Raw genomic sequence first — 16,234 nt, forward strand, 5'->3', positions numbered from 1 at the left:
CCACAAACTAGTCATATAGTGTATACATTGTAAGTCTTTTTTCCATCTCTGTGAAATGAAACACTGTTAAATGGGAGCTAAACATAGGCAGAAGCTGTTGCTAGGTGCTGTATAGTGGTCAGGCACAACCATTTTCTTGGAGGTAAAAAAAAAAAATTAGGAAGCAATATGCTGAAAGATTGGTTTGAGAAATGAAACGAAGTTAGATAGCAAGAAAGAGAGGAGTAAGACAGAGTGAGGTTTAGAGTGTACAAACACAAGTAGACATGCTGGTAGAAGGCAAGCTGAGATCAGAGATGTGTTCAAGTAAGGAAAACATCAGTGGAGACACATAGCACACTGCCTGCTTCCTCTTTCAGCTTTGGCAGTGTGTGTGTGTGTGTGTGTGTGTGTGTGTGTGTGTGTGTGCATGAGACAGTGAGAGAGATTGTTCCTGGCCAATATTGATAGATATGACTTAAATCACTCCTATGGGCTCAGGCAGCTGGTCAAAGACAAGAGCAACGCTTTGATCTACATCAGTGGTGTGACCTCAGCTTCACAGACAAACACAAATGCAAACATGCACACATGCACACGCACGCACACACACACACACACACACACACACACACACACACACACACACACACACAGACAAACTCTCCTGTTTGTTGTAGAGTAGCCATTGAGAAAGGGAACTTAAACACCACATCTTTTCATGTGCACAATCTCAAATTAATTTATAGTAACAAAAATAAACAATTGCTTCAAATGACAATAATGTTTTTTAACTGTTTCTGCAGGTTTCAACTGTTTTTCAATTTTTTTTTGTTGTCTAGCATGAAGCATGATTACATTTTCATCTAGATGAAAAACATTTCTACAACACAGCTTTCCAACCAGATGTGTTTTCTAGCAGATCCTCTTTTAGGAAGCTAAGATGTTCTTTGGGAAGCAATCTATAATATCCTACTGCATAATAATCTGAGGAATGAGATGTGATGTGAATGGTTAATTCAGTTAGGGGAAGGTTTATAAAATTCAAATGGTCGAAGAAAATAGTTGTCATATACATTTTACCTTAAATTTTCCATTAAGCTTAATAACTGAGATTGAGATACAGTGTATATAGTGTAAAAGAAGAGTTTAAAACTGATAAATAATTCGCTTGGGTCTGTATTTGTAAACAAAAGCAAATTTAATGACCCCATAAGCATGCAAGTAGGCTTATCGAAAGAATCTGTGGAGGATTTTTTGCTTTTAACAGCATCCAGTCTTGCCTCCATGAACGTGCCATTCGAGGCATTTCTACCTCTTGGTGCAAAAAACAGGCGTTGTGCCACTGCAAATTAATTAATATGGTTTACACAAATTGACCTAATTAATATGCAAATTAAAAAAGTCTAGAGAGCATTAAATCTTCAGAAACCCATTTCTGGCAGTTGCAGTCAAAATGTTTGTAAGCCTTAATGAGAGTAAATCAATCGATGCCTTTTAAAAACAAATGATTGCTGAATATTGTAAAAACAGTTTTATATTAAATAATGCCACTTAGCATGCAAAGAATGGATCCCGAATGTATAGACAATATTGGGCAAACTTCTACAAACGACTGGAAATGTTACTAGAAATGCACTATATGGACAACATTTGTCTTTATCTGACCATGTGCTTTGAACACCCTGTTCTACACTTAGTCCCAAACTACTGATTTAATTACCTTCACTCATTTGAGAAGATCTTCCACTAGATTTTGGGGTGTGGTTGTGGACATTTTGGTTGATGAAATGTGTTTATTCAGCCACAAAGGTGTTAGATGTGTAAGCTCTATCTTAATGGAGCTTGCTTTGTGCTGGAATTGTCAAGCTGGGTTCAAGTGAAGGGAGAATTTAATGCTACTGCCTCCAAAGACATCCTATACAATTGTGTCCCTCCAACTTTGTGGTAACAGTTTGGGGAAGAACCTCATGTTGCAAAAAAAAAGTCCCAATACTTTTGTCCATTTTGTATATATTGTGCAGCTGTAAAACAAAAAGTAGTTAAAAGTATATAAACATAAAGCTATGTGCATTCATAAAAAGAAAGTATAAAAGCCTGAAAAACAATAAAATCATAATAAAATGATAATAATTATCAAAAATTTGTATTTAAATGAACCTGCATGTATCTGTATTCTCACTATGCTAGAGAAGCAAAAAATGTTTCTTTTAAACTTGTGGATGGGTAAACTAGTGATTCAATACACCAAAGGAATTAAAAACACATAGGATACATTTGCAAATGAATTGCATTTAGCTGAACTCACAAAAAAGTAGTCAATTGTGTTTTATTAGATGAGGACACTATCAGGAATAAAATAGGACTTGACTAGTCCTAGGACCAATATGTAAAACATATCCTGATTTATTTCAAGCCTATATATTTTATATAAAACACCCGCAGTGCTCGTCAGTGTATTTTTTGCTTCCCTGGAAATAAAAAAGTTTAAACATTTACACAATGTAGTACATGACAGAAAGAAGGGATGCCACCACCTTACTGCTAACAGCTTTTCTAGTTGAAGTCCGATTAATGTGCAGAAGAGTCGAAAAGCAGGGTTACAAAGTTCAACATGAGAAAAAATGTTTTGAATATTAAACTATTTAAGAGTTTATTCACACTATGAAGCTTTCTCTGTATTTTACAAGGGAAAACACAGAGCACTGTTGTTAGCTGAATGAGCTGGATGCTGGCTAATGGATTAACATTGCGAGCGCAACAGTGAGCCAGTATTCACCTAAACAGCCCTAAGGGTAAAGCTTTTACCCCACTGGTCTTATATACCTCTCACAGAGAAACAGCAACACTCTAGTACCTACTCACTGCCAAGCTTTCAAGGCCTTACTGCACTGTATGTTCTAATGAAAGCATGGAAGACTATCTGTCCTTAAATCACACAGGTCACACTACTATACACTACTCCACATTCAACTTCAAGAGTTACTGGTTTTAGTAAAGCACATTGATTGATTCAGAATTGTCAACTAAATAGATTTGAGGACAAATTTGTTACAAACTCTGAATTTTTCAAAACAAACTGCAATTGTGTGTGTGAGAACCATGAACTACTTTGAAAAAAAAGTGGACCTAAAATAAATAATTAAAAAAGAACACTCATCAAATATCTGAATAATACAGTCTCTGAGTACTTTATTGGAAACAAATGAAGCAATTATTCATGCAATTATCCAATTCCATGAACTGGAAAACCTCACTTGGTCTTCTTCAAATTTCAGCTGCACAGGTTGATTGAGCTCATTTCCACTGTAGTCTCAGATTCAAGACTACAGTACAGGTTGATGTGGTCTTCTGCTATTATAACCCATATACAAGTTTCACAATCTAAGATACCTAAGACCTCCCACTCTGACCATTTTTCCTCACTCAAGAACAAAATACTTACTCTATCATTTTTCCCTCATTTTATCAGTCTCTTCTGTAATTTTGCATTAAAATGTAAAACGTAATATTTATTGTTGTAAGGTAATGATATTGGCAGTATTGGCAGCACAGTGATGTTGCATTCTGATTCACACAGTCTTAACCATTTAGCAGTTATGACATGATAAATCAAAACAGTGTCTCTCTGTGCATGTCATCATATCTACCACAACCTTTTAGTCAAAAGCGCTCTGCATTTGAAGCTGCATAAATGTTTTTTGGAAATCAGGGTGATGACTGTGGTATCATTTACAAAGCTAACAATGTGGCTGCTTTTATTCCTTCTGGATAAGTCATGAGTAAATAGTGAATACGACAGTGGTTTCAGGCTCTAATAAACTGGTGGCATTAAAATTAGGCCTATGGTCTATAAACAATTCATGATGTCCCAGAGTGCCACATGTAGGCCAGTCAAAAAAAACACAGTGCAGTTAAAGAAGAGGGCACATTGTGATATGGTCCGTCTCACATGATAGTAAAAAGGTTTGAATCAAAATTGTGGTTTTCTTCCTATAACTTACTCTGACACCTTAACTGTAAGAAATCATAAACAAATCATATTTCACCAAGACAAATAAAATCATATGCTGGTTTTTACCCTGACTTTTGAATTTTGGATTGGCTTTCTGCAAACAGTAATAAAGCCAAATAAAACAATAGGCTTTTCTAGTTAGATGTGATTTTATCACACACAGAATGTATCAGTCTGAATGGAATTTTCTCTTTTTTCTCTTTTTCCACGGAACATTTATAAAGTTTACCAATTGAATGCCCTTTCCCAAGCCACTACACAATCCCAGCATACCATCTTCACTTAATGAGTGACGTTTACAACGACTTGATCGTGCACTTTATTACAAAAAATAATAACTCCACTCAAAATTGTGCCAATCTTGAAATGAAATCAAAATGCATTCTTCCTCTCTAAAACAGTTTTAGCACATTCACTGCCACTCCCTTGCTCCTCACTTAATGCCCTGAGGGTAAGATTCCAGTCAAGTCACAAACACGCAGTGTCCTAATCCAATTTATGCCTGTCAAACACATGCTAATCCTCTCAATCTTGGCGCTACTGCATGACTGACAACGCTCCTGGTATTTTTCAGTAGCACTGGAGAGAGGCACAAGGACCTTGCTGCAACATAACAACTTGACTCTGAGCATACGGTAAGGTCAGCCACGGTCATGCAGTAAGCAGAGCTGGGGTGGTCCACGGGTGAAGCAAGTCCATTTAGGAAGATGGAGACAGCCGTACTAAAACCACCTAAAAGCTTACACTCTGTTGTCTTATCTTCCATTTTCCCCTTCGCTTTTTAAACCGTTAGAACTTTTGCTTATTCCTTCAAATTGCACAACCTGTTCTTAATGTTCTGGATTGTCGTATAAATCCTTTAATCGTGCCAGAGGAACTGCTCAAGTGGAAAAAATCCAGCCATCATAAACATGGGTTTTGATTAAAGTCAGCTGTGGGAAATGGGGCTCTCTCCCCCATTTCTCTCTCTCTCTCTTTCTCTTTCTCAGTTTCTCCACTTCCCAGAGAGATCAAAGTCAAGTCTGCATAGAGGAGGGAGGCAGTGAAGGATAGATAAGGTGTGAATCAGATGTGAACTCAATTGACTTTTCACTTTTTTAAATTCTGAAATGAAAACTTCCTGCAAACACACACTATAGCACACACACAAGCATGCACATCTTTGGTCTACACTAAGATATAAAACATTCCTCTCACTCACACACACACATACACACACAATCTTTTTAAGAAGGCAATTCATGAAACGCTTTTTCTTGACCACAGATGGAAAAACGATAACAACAAAAGATCAGAACCAGAAAGAGGCACATGCAGCTAAACAGACACGATTCATAATCACACACAGAGGAAATACTTGATTTGTTGGCATCCTGAGATCCGAACTGATCCTTGCTTACACATGCTATATTTGAGTTATATTAAGTCAGCTCTTATAAAAAAACATAGATCGCCTATTTTATTTTACAGGCATAATCACAATAACACAGATAATTACAATTACAGATGGCCCTGGCAAATACACTGCATAAGCTTTACAATTACAAACAAATGGTTCTAATAAAGACAAATACACAAATGCTGTTGTTAATCTGAGTCAACAAAATGCCTTGAAACTTAAACCCCTTTTACAATATCCAGTATAAAGAAAGAGGTATTTTCAGGTATTAGACTAAAATGTATTTCTTAAATTTAGGAAATAATACCTACCATGTGCACACAATTATTTTTTTTATCTACATAATTATTGTTACCGTACAAATGAACATAACCCTAACCTTAGCAAAAAAAAAAACAGGTTGGCTCTCTTTAACAAAATAATAATATAATGATAAATAAATAAATAAATAAATAAATAAATAAATAAATAACTCTCTATTTATATTCCTATCTATACATGTGGTCCTCTCCAACATATTAAAAGCTTACATTCTGCACACGCATAAAATAAAAACAAAAACAAAAAAAAGGTAGTAAGAATTTTCAAAAAAGAATGCTACACATTTGAGGGTTTCTTTGGAACTACATAGACAGTCCGAGCTTTTATTTTCTTTATATACTTTTGGTTCAAACACTAGATTAAATAAATGAAATTTTGTGACTTTAAGCTTGACTCATAACATCTCAGCAAATTGCACTACATACTGTATTTTAGGTGAAATATCTTCAGTTATATTATATAGTTATAACATTATATGAATAATATAATATGAAATTATATTTTCGAGGAACTTTCGGAATATGATTCTTAACCGCTGTACAAAATAGAATGATATCGCACATTAATCATAAAGAATCTGTCTAAACAAAATGAACATAATCATATGCTTTTAACCAAAATTTTAGTTCTCAACATAGACAAAAATGTAAGATTCTTGATATCATTTAATCAAAATATTCAGGCTTCCTGCCCATACTACTCATAAGCACTGGCATTTGAGTGAACGGTATGAAAGGCAGGAGGATGTACAAGCATGCCCTAGGCTACACACAGCGCCAGCAGCTCCAGCTCACTGACAGATCCCAGATCATAGGCTTTTGTTTGGAATAGGTTTCAATGGCACCAGAACACCTCATCAGCGCTTCACTGACAAATAAGTGGAACTCATATAAGCATGTCAACCAGGCAAGGCAGGGCAGATCTCCAGCTATGATCTTTAAACACCTAATATGGCAATCGAAATCATGGGTTGTACTCTGACATGTGCCAGATGCAGGTTGTGTGTCATAACATGATGAAATGAGGGAATATTCTTGTGATAGGCAGAAAAGTCAAATCTTACTCTCCCAGAGGAAAAAAGTAATGTGTATTGTCACTGGGTTGATGTCCTGATGTGTACACCTGCTGTACCTTTAATGGCTTATCAACATACCGGTAACTGTAGTGCAAACATTCAATTCATTTACTGCAGACAAATATTTTACAACTAGTTTACATTATTCAGGCCAATACACATAATAATATTTTGGCTATTTATTGGAACCCACAGGATTTTAATTTTTTCTACAAGCTTCCTATTTATAATACACATTCTAATTCTGATTATTAGATTTCAAGTTATTTATAGGACTTGTGTGACTGATTGAATGTTTTTGGTTTTTTTGATTAGTAGATTAAAATCCTTCTAATAATGAGATCATCAATGAAACAGGCTGGTTTTAAAGTATATACTTATTTCTCTGTAGCAAAATGTTTTACTCTGTTAGCTATTTCTGTTTTATTTAATTGATTTGAATGAAAGGCTCAATGGTGTCTTCACTATTTTGCTCTTCCCCACCCTTAATAGAAACCAACTGCTTGGTTGTCTCAGAATACATGCTAAAGACAGAGAGATGTGTTGTTTGCTAATTCCCTTTTTCGTTTCGATACTTTTCCTCATTTTTTATGAGGAAAAATGTCCAGTACATTAGATGCACATCTCTGCCCCCAAACATCCAAAAAAACGTCTGTCGGATATATAAGTTTTGCTACGGATAGACCCTGCATTACTTTTAAATGAAAAACTATTATGCTCTTGAATTCTCCAGCAAACTAGTATGCACTTTTTTATGAACCCCAGGCAAATGTGCATGCTGGCCAATGTGTCGTGAATAGACATATCAGTTATTATAATACGGTAACTGATACATTCCTGAACACACTAAATATTATCCTGAAAAAAATTGCCTTGTGTCAGATTCTCACTGGTGATCTCATTTTTAAGGTATTTATAACAATCAACATCATATTATACATAGATAATGTACATTTCACTTCCTAGTTTGTTCTATTATACTCTTTTTCTCCCCCAATATAACCAATGAGTGTTGCAACTATTCTGACATAATGATTATTTTCCTGTTTTGCTACTACTTCCTAAAAATATTAACTTATGCACATATTGACTTACTTATGAAGATATGTCAGGACATGAGCCCATGAATCAGAGGTAAGAGAAATCGGGTGTTTTCCATACATAATAGTGTTTGTGCTCCAAATTCAACTTTTAAACAAACAAACAAAAATATTACACATGAAAAGTGTATTCTTCAACAGATGTAAATTGGAGAAAAGCTCAGGTAGTGTTGCAGGGAGAGAAGGTCTGATCCAGGTGTAACTAAAGTGTGTAAATTGTGCCCAGTGACACGACAGTGTCAAACTACTTGTAGCGTGCGTGCGTGCGCGTGCGTGCGTGCGTGTGTGTGTGCGTGCGTGCGTGCGTGTTTCTTTCCATATGCTCACCTTCCGTGCAGAAGATAGCAAAGAAAGCGACAAAACTGTTGATCCGGAGAGGGAAAAGAGTCCTTCTTCTCATATTCCTAAAGCTTGTGGATGTGGAGCTGCTGGGTTGGGGTTCAAGACGTGCCGGTGTGTCCGATGTGTCCGATGTGTCCATGTCCGGTTCCGATCCACTCGGAGAAAGCAAACAGGTAAAGCGTCAAACCCTGAAGAAGGAACCGATGTGATCTCGGTTTACGAGACTGAAACCGAATACACCTTTCAGAGTGTTCACCTCAAACAGAGCTCCCGGAACACACAGCATGAGAGTTAGTGTACAGTCACAGGAACACACACATACACACATACACACACTCACTCACGAGTGCGCGCGCGTGTCAGGACCGTTAGCGTGAGTGTCCTTGGTGTTGGGGTTTGACTCCAGTCCGGTGAGATCCTACAGTAATCCCGCTGTACCGCACATCTCTCTCTCTCTCTCTCTCTCTCTCTCTCTCTCTCTCTCTATCCACAGCTTCCGGTTTCGGGTGAGCGGCTGCTCTGCTGAATTTTAAGGACAATGCTGCAGCCTCCTGGCAGCGGGAGGGGAAAAGACTCAAAAATACAGGTGAAGTTTGTTTTGTGTTTATTGTTATTTGTTTGCTTATTTGCTTGACCACATGTTATTTGTTTGCTCCTTACATTAGATATATTATATATTACATTATGTTTATTTGTTTGCTGATGCTCTTTTATGGTTTGGACATGTGCAGAGGAGGGACATGGGGTATCTATAGGAGAATGCTGAGGATGGAGCCACCAGAGAGGAGGAAAAGAAGACCAAGGAGGAGGTTCATGGATGTGGTGAGGGAAGACATTCAGGTAGTTGAGGTTGAAAGAGGCAGATGTAGAGGACAGGGGGGTGGAGACGGATAATCCGCTGTGGCGACCCCTAATGGGAGCAGCCGAAAGAAGAAGAAGTTTGCTGATGCTCTTTTATATATTAAACACACACACACACACACACACACACACCAGACTTTTTATGAATAAACAGCAAATTAAATCTGCATACATATGCCGGTGTAACACCGGTTTCCGGCTACTTACCCCTAATAAAACCAAAGCACTAAATCCAAATCTTAGAGTATTACATTTATTTTAATGGTTATTTGTTTTAATGGTTATAGTGGGTATTTGATTGGTTTTAATGGTTATAATGGGAATTACATTGGTTTTAAATGTTATAATAATAAAAATGGTTTTAATGTTTATAATGGGAAGTTAATCGGTTTTAATGGTTGTAATGGGAATTATATTGGTTTTAATGGTTATAATGAGAATTATATTGGTTTTAACTTTGTCACCACTTGTGGGTCTCTACTGGTGACTCTATAGAAAGTCTTTAACAGTTCGTTCATTTATTCATTCATTCATTCTTTGCAAGTGCTTCATCCAGTGGATCCGGGAGCACTATGTGTAAGATGGTAATGCAATGTAGATAAAATGGCAGTTCATAACAAGGTATCATGCAACGCATATTCACCCACTCCTTCACATCAGGAATTTGGGGAAATATAGCATATCTAACCCATATATTTTATGCGTTTTGCAAGCTGGAAGAAACCAGAGAACCAGGAGGAAACCTAAGTGGACAAAATGCGCAAAGAAAATCCAGCCAGCCTTTAACCTGAGATCCGAATCAGGATAACCTGAAGATGGGAGGTGCCACCCAGCAGCAAAACTTATAGGTAATTAATATATAGTAGTTTCAATCAGCTGCATTTAAGAGAGCAGGTAATCCATCAGGGCAATCGTGCCTCCCTCACCTTGTCTCCAAAATGTCCTACATGAGATGTCCCTCTTATAAACTCGTTTCTAATCCTGTCCATCATCGTCACGCCCAATGAAAATTTGAACATCTTCAGCTCTGCTACCTCCAGCTCTGCCTCCTGTCTTTTACTCAATGCCACTGTCTCTAAACCATACAACATCGCAGGTCTCACCACAGTCCTATAAACTTTCCCTTTCACTCTTGCAGATACTCTTCTATCACAAATCACTCCTGCCACTCTTCTCCACCCTGCCCGCATGCTTTTCTTCACTTCTCTAACACACTCTCCATTACTTTGCATTGTCTACCCCAGATACTTAAACTCATTCCCCTCTCATTCACACACATACTCTGTCTTACTTCTACTGACTTTCATTCCTCTTCTCTCCAGCACGTACCTCCACCTCCCCAGGCTCTTCTTAACCTGCTCCATACTCTAACCACAAATCGTAATTTCATCGACAAACATCATAGTCCACAGAGTCCTGTCTGACCTCGTCCGTCAACCTGTCCATAACCACTGCAAAGAGGAAAGGGCTCAGAGCCGATCCTTGATGCAAAATATCCTCCACCTTGAACCAGTATGTCATTCCTACTGCACACTTCACTGCTGTCACACTGTCCTCATACATGTCCTGCACCACCCTCACATACTTCTCTGTGTCCCTTATTCTTAAAAACTGGTACCACCACACTCCTTCTCCATTCCTCAGGCATCCTCTCACCTTCCAAAATCTTGTTAAACAATCTGATTAAAAAACTCCACTGCCATCTCTCCTAAACATCTCCATGCTCTACTGGTATGCCATTTGGTCCTACCAATTTTCCACTCTTCATACTCTTAATTGCTGCTCTCATTTCCTCCTTACTAATCCTATCCACTTCCTGCTTCACCAACTCCACACCATCCAACCTTTTCTCTCATTTCCTCATTCATCAGCTGCTCAAAATACTCCCTCCATCTTCTCAACACATTTCCATCTCCATAATTTATTGCTCTAACTTGCAGCACATCCTTCCCAACTCGGTCCCTCTGCCTGGCCAATCGGTACAAATCCTTTTCTCCTTCCTTCCAGTTTTCCTACTTTAGTTTCCACCATCTTATTCTTCTTTCAGTCCTCACTCTCCTCCTCTTCTTCTTCACCTCCAAAACCATCCTACAGACCACCATCTGATGCTGTCTAGCATCACAATCCCCTGCAAAAACCTTACAGTCTCCAATCTACTTCAGGTTGCATCTCCTGCACAAAATATAGTCCACCTGTGTGCACCTTCCTCCAATCTTATACTTCACACTATGATCCCATGAAAATAAGTATTCACCACTGCCATTTCCATACTTATAGCAAAATCTACCACCATCTGCCCATCCACATTCTTTTCCTTAAAGCCATACCTACCCATCACCTCCTCATCACCTCTGTTCCCTTTACCTAAATGCCCATTGAAATCTGCCCCAATCACCAAGCCCACTTGTGGAGCATAGGCACTAATGAAATTTATCTTCACCCCTTCAACTTCCAGCTTCACATTCATCACCCTATCAGAAACTCTCTTCACCTCCACTACACTCTTACTGTACCCTTCCTTCAGGATCACCCCTACACCATTTCTCTTTCCATCCACACCATGAAAGAACAGTTCAAACCCACCTCCAATTTTCCTGGCCTTACTCTCTTTCTACTTGGTCTCCTAAACACACAACATATCTACCTTTTATCATATCAGCTAACTCTCTCCCTTTACCTCCACTCTCCTCCACTTCTTTTCCTGCTGTTGCTGTAGATGGCCTTCCCCTCTCCTTCTCCTTTAGCAGAGCAGTTCTGACTGGAATGTTGAAATTAAGGTGCTCCTTTTATACATTATCGTTAGTAACATCATATTCACAGTATCTTGCTTGGTAGACATGCCAAAACAACACATCAAATGCATGATATGGTGATATTATTTGTGAATTGTTGTCTGTTGTACTATTTTTTTAAATGACCCTCCAGTTAGTATGATGGGACATGCTACTACAATATACTTCAAGCTGGTGACAGTAACTCGAATCATTACGACCCGTAGTGTGGTGTTAATCATCATCTTCTGACAACACAACCTGTGTTTTATCCCACATTAATAAAACAATGTGTACATATCAAATAAAGCAACACAGATCAAACAATAATCCCATTGAAAACTGAATGATTTATTTTCACCCAAACATCTTTTACATCACAAAATAAGAGGGCATAAATCATACAAATGGCAGGTATACCCTACAGCAGGGCTTCTACAGCTAGCGTACCCAACACCTGCAGAGTTCAAAAGAAAGCATTTTAAAGTTAAGACAATCAGCTCAAGTCATGCAGAACCCTCTTCAATAATCCATATTGACCCCCCCCCATCACCATCACATCTAACTCTCGACCATTAAAGGACTTCAGGGCTTATAAAACATTCAAACTTTCAAACTTGCCTTGTGTAACTTTTTTTTAAGCCTCCTCATATCATCAGCTTTATAAAATAATCAGAAATTGAGAGATGTGCATAAAATTGCTTTGGTTCTTTGTAGAAATACATGAAATGAGTTAAAAAAAAATATATCCACAAATACAACTAGAAGGAAAAAACAGGACAATGATTTAAATAAATGATCACATATCTCACGGACAGCGTCGGTGCATATATATACGTTTACAGCTTTACACACTAGCAGAGTTGCATATTTATTACACAAATATCTTATAAATTTTATATTGCCTGAGAAACTCCTGTACCGCTCATGTCCAACAATCCTTGGACTTTATTAACATAGCATTATAATCCACTGGATTTCTAGTAAAAACAGAAGGATCAAGCTAAAAGAAAAGATCCAGTAATGTGCAACGATCTCTTAAAAACAGAACAGCATTCAGAGTAAAAGTAAAAAGAAAAATGACATTCCATCATCATGATAAGATGCCTCTCAATTTTCTAAATGCTGCATACCAGTAACAAAGCCTCAAACGAAATAACCTCAACCCTTTACGAAATAATAGTGTTTAAATGACATGAAGTGTCTCATTATATACATTGGTCTGTTTTTTTTCTCTTAAAAGTCTCCATGAAGAGTGAAAACATTATTTCAGCAAAATATAAGCTTTTACAAAACAACCTCTTGATGATTACATTTCTTTGCAAACATACACAAAAAACATTTTCCCCACAGCATTGGATGTTTAAGTCTATTGCAGGATTCCCGATCCAGGCATGAGAATAAATTCAACACACTCTTCTTTGATCAAAGGCATTCTTCAAATCTATCTGAAAAATATGTATGATAAAAACCAATTTATGAAAAGTTTTGCTAAAAAAGTTTCATGAATGGAGACATTTTGGACACTGTAGATACAGTAACAGTGCACTTCTCAGTAACCAGGTTTCTGTGTTTTTAATATTTCAGGGTCTTCCTCCCTACAGCTAGCCCCTAGCCTACACCAATACAGAATGTAGCAGAGTATTATTTTCTCTTTAAAATATGAAAGTGTAGACACAGTAACAATTCAGGAGTAACATGATACCAGTGATGATTCAAGTGAAAAACACAATAGCTGGCTTTTCTCATTTCAGCCAGCCATTAATCCCCCCCTCAAAAAAAAAGCACAAATTATTTAAAAAGCACAGAGAAAAAGCACAAATTATTTACAAAGACTGAGATGCACAAAGAAACGATTTTATACAAATATAAAAGCCATTAATAAAACTCTTCTATGTGACACTGTGGAAGATTTTTTTACTTGACTGGGAAAATTGTCCAAGACACATGTAGTTTGTAACAAAGCTGTTTAAAGTAACAAAGGAAAAGTGTGGTAACAGAAAGACAACGTAACCTTCTAACTAACTGTCACAAATGTCAAAATTGCTTTGCCTATAGTGAGAGTTACAGAGTGCAAACCTTCCAAGAGCATTGGCTTATTTATTGCCGAAGCTGGTTTGTAGATAACCGAGATCTTGTCAGGTGTGGCTTTTAATTAAAGTGAAGGATTTGGGCGGTTCAGTAGGAATGGCATGGTGAGGTCAGAGCTAGAGTCGTAGAGGCATTTTTTCAATTCCCACTGTAGAGATCCAAATTACTAGAGCTCAATCCACGGCTCTGCCTCAACCTATTTAAACCAGGACTCTAGAAAAGAGCGAGAGAGAGAGAGAGAGAGAGAGAGAGAGAGAGAGATACAAAGTCAGTATTATGTATTGCTTCATGATTACATCATTAAACTCAAAGGCTTCTTTTAATAAATATTTTAACTTGTCTTTCATCCCAGGCCCATGGCTGTATTAACATTGCAGATTGAAACTTGTTGTCAACTCTAAAATAGGCTACAGTGGAGAAGAGTGTTCAGTAAAAGTACAGGTGATAAAGCTCTATAGTGACACGTGTAGTGGATACCTGGAAGGGATCATCATTCGCCCTGTTCAGGTAGTTAAGGGAGGCAGCACGCTTCATACTGTTGGGAGGAAGAAAAGATAAAGGAAAATAATAAGATCAATTTACTTGACAGTAGCATATAATACAAATTCTAATAACATTTTTGGATTAAGTTAATTATTTGATTAAATCTGATACATTATGATATACTGCAATTCTTCAGTCAACAATTTTTTATTTTACATAATCTTCAAGCAAATGTGCTTTATATTATTGTTCATAGTACATATATATCCATCTGTATATTTTTTTATAGTACATATATATTCATCTGTATATTCATAGTACATATACATCTGTAAATTACTGTTTATAGTCCTATAACACCATTCTATTTAACTTATGTAAATCATGTAACACTGTATATCCTGCACTTGCTCTGGTTAGACCCAAACTGCATTTCATTGCCTTGTACTTGTACATGTGTAATGACAATAAAGTTGAATCTAATCTAATCAGATACTAAAGTTGGAGAGTTTACAGAACGTGTTACATGAAATTCACTGACTAATGCGCATTGCTTATACACTATATTGCCAAAAGTATGTGGACACCTGGTCATAATTACGTTGTATGCTTTTTGAGCACTGCATACCAAATTAAGTCCCAATTTGCTCTTATAATTCCCTCCACTCTTCCAGGAAGCTGTTCCAGTAGATTTTGGACTGTGCTTGTTCATCAGCCACAAGGGTGTTAGTAAAGTTGCAATTCATCCCAAAGGTGTTCAGTAAACCATGGTAAACTATATCTTCATTGAGCTCGCTTTGGTTTGGGTTTCCAAATGCAAGTCAATGCAAATTTTTATTACACCGCATCCAAAGACATCCTATATAATTGTGTGCCTCCAGCTTTGTGGTTAAAGTTTGGAAAAAATAAATCACATATGGCAGAAAAGATCTGGTGTCCCAATACTTTTGTTCCATATAGTGCAAAAGCTCAGCTTGTGTGCAGGGTGCTTACTTGGAGGTGGAGCGAATCTCTGGGGGTCCGTTTCCTTGCAGTTTCTTCACCAGCATTTCACTGCTTCTACGCAGCACATCTCTGATTTTTCCCAGAGAGCCACCCCTATGCAGAGCCCCACTACCATCCTTCAAACACACACCAGCACTCATTTACTACATTAATACACATAAGCACACACACACCTCTGCAAAGCCCCACTACTATCTTAAAATACACACACGCCACTCAATTACTGCATTTATTTTTAATATACAAACCTTTAAATTTTCCATACAGCCAATAAAGTAGCAGCAGCACAATGCCAAAAAACATGCCCATGCAGGTCAAGAGATACAGAATAGGTCATAGTTATATACACACACAACTCATTAAATCTGCACTACCATCTATTATTTATTACTTTTGTACATTAATACACATGTGCACAGTGCTAGAAAAACACACACATACATACCTTTCTGAGTACAGTTCATTCTAACTGTATAATTATTTATTACTGTTTCCTGCATGTACTGAAGAGGACTGCTGACCCCATGACACTTAAAATTACATGCTGTACAAGACTGTAATCTATTTTTACTATGTGGTCTGGCACTTAAACAAATTCAACATTTGCTCTGGAGCTTCAAATATAGTGTTAGCTGTCTCACATGCCAACACTAGGCTGAATAAAATGTCAAAATAGTGCACAAAGACTGCTAAACACTATGGTTACACAGTATGGAGAATAGCACATCACAAATATTTTACTTTTATTTGTTCAGTTAAGAGTCAGACTGCATTCAACTGCTTTTCTGGATT

At 37.3% G+C, this 16,234-nt stretch overlaps 2 protein-coding genes and 1 long non-coding RNA gene across 3 annotated transcripts in view; 1 reads left to right on the forward strand and 2 right to left on the reverse strand.

Annotated features, from left to right (window-relative positions):
• The window catches only part of ptk7b (protein tyrosine kinase 7b), a 100,221-nt gene extending 91,531 nt beyond the window's left edge, over positions 1-8,690 (reverse strand). The window contains exon 1 of the mRNA XM_046877261.1: positions 8,217-8,690. Coding sequence (XP_046733217.1) covers positions 8,217-8,370 — 154 coding nt within the window. The 5' untranslated portion in view covers positions 8,371-8,690. The remainder of the gene's footprint in view (positions 1-8,216) is intronic.
• On the forward strand, positions 8,268-9,022 carry LOC124403498. The gene is made up of 3 exons (XR_006928914.1): positions 8,268-8,404; positions 8,725-8,817; positions 8,963-9,022. It is a non-coding gene; the product is annotated as an uncharacterized LOC124403498 (long non-coding RNA).
• A 3,171-nt stretch (positions 9,023-12,193) lies between these two features.
• Positions 12,194-16,234, reverse strand: part of klc1b (kinesin light chain 1b) — a 32,998-nt gene continuing 28,957 nt past the window's right edge. The window contains 3 exon segments of the mRNA XM_046837612.1: positions 12,194-14,167; positions 14,432-14,489; positions 15,431-15,558. Of these exon segments, the coding sequence (XP_046693568.1) occupies positions 14,093-14,167; positions 14,432-14,489; positions 15,431-15,558 (261 nt within the window). The 3' untranslated portion in view covers positions 12,194-14,092.

Source organism: Silurus meridionalis, chromosome 2 (assembly GCF_014805685.1).
Source record: "Silurus meridionalis isolate SWU-2019-XX chromosome 2, ASM1480568v1, whole genome shotgun sequence".
Lineage (NCBI taxonomy): Eukaryota > Metazoa > Chordata > Actinopteri > Siluriformes > Siluridae > Silurus > Silurus meridionalis.